The following is a 6,664-nucleotide window of genomic DNA, read 5'->3' on the forward strand; positions in this document are numbered from 1 at the left end:
GTGTGTGTGTGGTGTGTGTGGTATGTGTGGTGTGTGTGGTATGTATGTGTGGTGTAAGTGTGTGTGAGGTGTGTGTGTGGTGTGTGTGTGTGGTGTGTGGTGTGTGTGTGAATGTGTGTGTGAATGTGTGTGTCTGCAAGCTCCTATAGATGGAAGGAATGCTAGAGCACTGTGAGAGGGTAATGAAGTGCGGCTGCTGAGTACTGCACATCACATCTGGATTGTATTTTAAGTCCTCCTTGCTTAGTGTAAAACTGCATAAACCCAGTATGAAAATTAAAGCCCAAAGCAAAGCAAGCTAGGTTCTTACTGTATCTCCACTTCAGTTATGTTCTCAGATTTAGGAGCTTGCCACTGTGCCTCTAAGACTGTCATGTATTGATCTTTCACGTACAAGGTGGAGTTGCTGTAGCAATTTTCATCTGCTCTTTGCCAGAGGCCCATTGAGTCACCGTTCTTGTCCAAGGCTTTCCTGACCACAGCATAGACGCTGTCATTCACGGGAACGAATCCTGGGAGGAAATGGTGAAGAAACAATCAGCCATCTGTTCCCTGTGAGCCAAGCTCAAGGGATGAGGGCGGTGACATCAAAACAAAGCGTGGAACAAGAAAGTTACAAAGAATATGTACATAGAGTGCGGTCTCACTTTTGTAAAAGAAGTTGAAAGTCTGAAAGGAAATACATCAAGATTATTAATTGTGGTGATTTCTTGATAGTGGGATTGCAGATGATTTTTATTTTCTTTCTAGTGCTTTTTGGTGTTTTCCAAATTTTCTACAGTAAAAGGCAGACAAAAGAAAACCTATACCCAGCTCTGGTTTTGTTACACACGAGGGGTGAGATTCTGGGAGTGAATGTCTACCTCTTTGAGCCAGGGCCCATTTCTCAGATAAGAAGACAAGTCTGCTTGGTCCTTTTCTCAGGGGGAGTGTGGGGACGGAAGAGGCTGCTGCACGTGGAAAGGCCAGGTGGGCCAAGTAAAAGCAAAACCCTTTTTGTGGTTCCAGAAGTGCTGATTCTCTTGGTCTCTGTTGTTAGGGTGTGGGAAGGAGTGCTTTTGAGCCGCAGGGGTCCTAACTCCTTAGAGGGTTACCCCAAGTAACTTGTTAATTCCACTTGTTAATTTCAGCCTTCGTATGCATAATGGAGAGGGCATTTAAAGAAATATCTCCATTTCTTCCCTTAGGAGATCTCTTCTGAGTGAATTCCTCAATGTTAGGCTATTGTTCTTTCCTGGGCCCTTTCAGCCACGGAAAATTTCTTTAAGGCTTCTCCTTAACAAAGTGAAGCAAATTGATCTTGTAACAGAAAAGGATCAGACAGTCCTGGATCTGAATTCTGACTCTAACACTTAGGAGCAAGTCATTTCACCTCCGAGCCTCGGCTTCCTTATTGTTCATCATTCACTCCATAAATATTTCTTGTGTGCCCACTTTGCACCTGGCCTGGTTCTAGGTCTGGGGATAATGACGTTATCCTTCATTATCTGAGATCATGATACTATCTTGAAAGGTCCTGGAGAATAAAGAGAAGAATGTGAAGATTTTAACACTTGGGGAGTACTGGATACGTTGCAATTGTTATTCTGTGACTATATGCACACTGCAGTTCTGTGTTCTAGTTGTTAGTTTTGCCAGTCACGGTCGGGTGATGCAGATCCCACAGACCTCGGCTTGCTCGGTGAGCACCTGACCGCTGTTCTAGGTCTGTGCGTCAGGTGCGGTAGAAGGTGAGCAGAGACAGTGTCATCCAGATAATCGTCAGTGTGAGCGCTGCGCAGGTGTGCCCTGTCCTGCTTTTCCCCTTCCACTCTGGTTTAAGTCCTCTTTCTTCCCTCTTAGGCACCCACATTTTCTGGATTTCTGGCCTTAGGTTCTTCTCCTTTAGGTGGCCTTGCAACATGCTGCGGCCAGACCAGACTTCCTTATGCAACACGTCCATCAGAACACACTCCTGTCCAGACCTTCAAAGGGTCCTTCCTTCTAGAGCATGTCAACATTTCTGCTTTTATATTTCTGCCTCTGGTCTGTTGATTACAGTATCCAACACATGTTTTTGGACTGTAAGAACCTAGCCTCAGCCTGCTGTTTGTATTCCCACTCTAAAGGCAGCCAGTCTTTCCCTTTTTCTGCAAATGCACCTGCCCCTGATCCTTGCTCACCTCTGGCAGCCTGCCTGAAAGCCTTCCTTCCCTCTCATCATACGTCACATCCCCTCTTCCACTCCAACAGCTTGCTTATGTCCCACCTCTGGACCGATTTATCCCTTTTTAACTCTCATTCTTTCTTTTCTTTTCTTCTTTTTTTTCTGTTGAGTTCTTAATCATATTCTACTTTGTGCTACATGCTGTGGTTTCATCTGTGTTGGTATCTGGACAGCCCAGTGTTGGGCCTCTGGAGGGCCCTAAGTAACTACTCATTGGTTGATTTTAAAAGTCATGCATCCAATGTTGTATAATGCCCTTAAGGCTTAAAGTTTAGCAAGAAAAGCAAGCAAATCACATCGCTCTTGCCCATAGAAGTTTTGTTTTTTTTTTTTTTTTTTTTTTTTTTTTTAAAAAGGCAGATCGTTGCTCAGCACAGTCTTAGTGTAAATGTCACTGTATTAAGGGTTTCTTTCACTGACACCAAAACAGACCCAGGAAACCTGTTCTAAGACGTTGCTTGAGCTGCAGTTGTCTCTTGGGACCTGCCAAGCCATTTATACACGGTTTACCAATGTTGACATAGCCCCAGAGTTTAAAAGAATTTCCAAAGCAAAAAAAGGAAAAGCAATTGGCCTGGATGGCCATTTACTCAGAGTCCCCAGAAGTCCTGAGTTCTGGCAATAACACCTGCAAGGCAATCGTGGAGCCTGCTGTGTAACCACAGATGTGGGATCTGGCAATTCACATCTCCGTGGGTGAGGATTTTGACCCTCGACTTAAATCATTTGTATCATGAGTCCATTTGCCACAGAGCTTTCACAGCACATTTCTGTTTTGAAATGGAATTGGATAAAGTTTGGGGGTACATGGCATTAGTGGGCATTCAAGGAACCTTAGTTCTTCTCCTCTTTCCCTGTTCCCTTTCCCTGCTCCCTAACGCCTCTGTGACTGCTGTGATCCCCTTCACCCCAGTGGATCATGTTGACTCTTCTTTCTCCTGTCTTTCTACTTTCAGAAGGCTCCCATGTCTCCCCCTCCATAGCATCTTCACATGATAGATTTCTTTTGTTTTGTTTTGAGATGGGGTCTTGCTCTGTCACCTAGGCTGGAGTGCAGTGACGTGGTCTCAGCTCACTGCAACTTCCACCTCCCGGGTTTAAGCCATCCTCCCACCTCAGCCTCCTGAGTAGCTGGGATCACAGGCATGCATCACCATGTCTGGCTAATTTTTGTGATTTTTGTAAAGACTACGTTTCGCCATGTTGCCCAGTCTAGTCTCGAACCCTTGAGTTCAAGCAATTTGCCTGCCCTGACCTCCCAAATCGCCGAGATTACAGGTGTGAACCACCGTGCTCAGTGATAGATTTCTCTTCCATTGCATTAGCAAAATCTTTCAACTGGAGAGGTATTATCTTAAATGCCAGAGGCTTGTGATCTCTTTTGCAGTAGTGCCTCTGACCCCTCAGGCTCTCCCCCAAGTTGCACAGATGTCCATCCACCTGTGCTCATCTTGAATTACAAGATTATCCTCCCTGCCTTGTCAGGACAATATCGACTGTCTGAGGCAGTGGGATGTAGCTGGCCCCATCACAACTGAAGCACATAGTGTCAGTCTTCATTTAAAAGTAAGACAAAAGATAAGCAAGGTGAGCGCGTGAGGCATGCCATGATTGTTCACCTGCTGAAGTCTGAGACGTAGACTGTGAGTGTGGAGATCACCCTGGTGGTCTTTGCAAAAGTTAGTTAGACTTTTAAGAAAGGCAGGATAACACAGGTTCTGAAGCTGGACAGCCTGGCTGGACAAAAAGCTGCACGAGTTTTGGCTGTGCTATTTAGATTCAAATCATAGCTAGGTTACTTATTAGTGTAAATTTGTAACTTCTCTGTGCCTCAGTTCTCGTCTGTAAAATGATAACAGCATCTACTCCTAAAACATGCCCAGCACGTTGTAAGAAGTGTTAGCTCTCATTACTGTAAGGAAGAGTATGTAGTGGTTAAAGGCAGGGTCTCTGAAGCTGGAACGCTGGTTCATATCTTAGCTTCACCGTTTAAGTAGCTCTGGGACCTGAGCAAGAGTCACTTAGCATCTGTCTGTTTCTCATCTACAAAAATGGGAATGGAAATGGTATCTCCCTAATAGGTCACTATTACATGTAAACACCGTATGAAGTGTTATTATTATGAAACTAATTAGAAAGCATATTCCTTGACTTTTAGGTTTGGCTGATTCGAAAAGGGATATATAAAAAAATATCTACTAGACACCTCTAAGAAAAGTATTGGATTAAGAATGAACAGACTAAGATTCAAGAGCCAGTTCTATGACTTACTAGAAGGGAGACTCTGGGCAGGTCATTTAATTTCCCTTGGCCTCAGGCTTCTCATACATAAAGTGGGTTAATAATACTTCCCCTGTATAGTTTATTAGATTTTTTTCACCCACGGACTAAATGCAGTATACAGTTATCCCCAGCAGCATCCAAGATTACACATTGGAGGCTGGGTGCGGTGGCTCACACCTGTAGTTCCAGCACTTTGAGTGATTGAGGTGGGTGGATCACTTGAAGCCAGGAGTTCAAGACTAGCCTGGTCAACATGGAGAAGTCCCATCTCTACTAAAAATACAAAAAATCAGCCAGGTGTGGTGGTGCGCACCTGTAATCCCAGCTACTTGGGAGGCTGAGGTATGAGAATTGCTTGAACCCAGGAGGTGGAGGTTGCAGTGAGCTGAAATTGTACCATTACATTCCAGCCTGGGTGATGAAGTGAGACTCTGTCTCCAGAAAAACAAAAATAAAAAGAAGATTATACACTGGAATGCAATGATTATCCCTTAAAATGATAAAAGTGCCCATTTTATTTAAATCAGAGGATTCACCCCAAGCATGCTCTTGCTGGGACTCAGTGAATCTGGGATTGGGGCTTTCTTGCTCCTGTGGCTTGAGTTCACCAGGAACATGCAGAAATAGCCCCCTGCCTCCAAACCCACTCCCTTAATTCTCATTCTTTCTCTTCCTTCCCTTGCTTCCCATTTGGTTCAGAAGACACATGTTTTGTATAATTGCGAGTAGCGATAGAGGAGTGTGTTCTGAAATTCTGGTTAATTTCCCTCAGGGAACAAAGTACAGCAGAGAGCATGGCTTCTACTCACCAGAATAGACTGCATTGCTTTTGTAGATATGTGAACTGGCCTTGATGTCTAGGATGATGGTGTAATATTCATCAAAGGTGAAGCAGGTGTTACTGTACCTTATAAAGGTGGCAGAAGAAAGCTGCAGACTGAGGCACAGAAACATCTTCAGTGGCTGCAGCAGCATGGCATGGAAGACTGCCATGGTCTCAATCTGTTTGGAAAGTGCTAGGCCTGGTATTGGGTAAAACTGACTCACCTCTTATTTATATGCCAGGGCTTCTGGGTGAAGTCATATGTGCAGATCTTCTCCCTGCCCCTTCTGAATATACATTGGCTTCTGGAATTTGGCCCAAGACATCATCGGTAATGAATCACCAGTCACCATTACCTGTCACCGATGATTTTGCAAATTGCAGTTTTGCTTAGGAAGGGGAATGTCCTGAATATGGTTTTTTTTACACCTCTCATTTCAGCATCTGCTGTTTGAAGAAAGCCATTGAGAAGACGTAAATACTAGCAAGTGAAATTCAGAGTTGTGTAATCATCACATACCTGGTCCGTTGAGAAGTTCTGCTCTTCTCACTGCAGGAAACCCAGGCACAAAAACCCTCTTTTCCTGGATTACATACCCTCTCCCACCCCTCCTTAATCAAAGAAGTCTCCGATCCCCAATTCATTTAGTGACTAGCATAGAATGAGAAAGACTATGCTTCTGAACTTACATCTACTTATATATTATTTATATTTATTTGGAAAGAAACAGCTTAGGTTTACCTTGTTCCTGATACATTCTTCCATAACACCATAGCACAAAAAAAAAAAAAAAAAAAAAATCAGAAAATATGCTTTTTCACATCTCCTTTCTGAATTTTATGACTTACTCACTGAAGAAGAGGAAAGAAATATGCAACTTTGTGAGTAGAAAGAAACAAAATGTAGATTAGAATCAAGATAATATTTACTATGTGTTCCTTCAAGAGAAACACTGACAGAATGGTGGCATAAATAACTCTGAAAAATCAACTCCTTCATTAAAACAATGAGAACACTAGCAAAAAATGGTCAAAATAAGTTTTCCAGAATTTTGGAAGTTAACCAAATCCTTGCAACAATCTGGGAGCATTTATTTAAGAAAAATGGTTGAATATCATTAAGAACTATGAGCGTTATGGCATTTCAAGTAGTCCTGGTCCCACTCACTTCGCACTATCTCCATGACGGCCTTTGCAACTATGGTAACTGTGAAGATTAGCAAACTAGCAGCCGATGGAAGGAAACAGAACAGGTTTGGAGCTTCCCAAAAAGCCTCATCCCCAGAGAACTGTCACTTTGTGACCTTTTTGGAAGTTGCCTGTAAAGTTTCGTCCTCCGGGCTTTTCTTTAT

The 6,664-nt window shown here is 43.3% G+C and overlaps 1 protein-coding gene across 1 annotated transcript in view; it reads right to left on the reverse strand.

Moving 5' to 3' along the window:
* Positions 1-5,482, reverse strand: part of PLET1 (placenta expressed transcript 1) — an 11,424-nt gene extending 5,942 nt beyond the window's left edge. The window contains 2 exon segments of the mRNA XM_023208043.3: positions 311-512; positions 5,299-5,482. Coding sequence (XP_023063811.1) covers positions 311-512; positions 5,299-5,482 — 386 coding nt within the window.
* Positions 5,483-6,664: the final 1,182 nt, after the last annotated feature.

The sequence above is a fragment of the Piliocolobus tephrosceles genome, chromosome 13 (genome assembly GCF_002776525.5).
Source record: "Piliocolobus tephrosceles isolate RC106 chromosome 13, ASM277652v3, whole genome shotgun sequence".
Taxonomy (NCBI): domain Eukaryota; kingdom Metazoa; phylum Chordata; class Mammalia; order Primates; family Cercopithecidae; genus Piliocolobus; species Piliocolobus tephrosceles.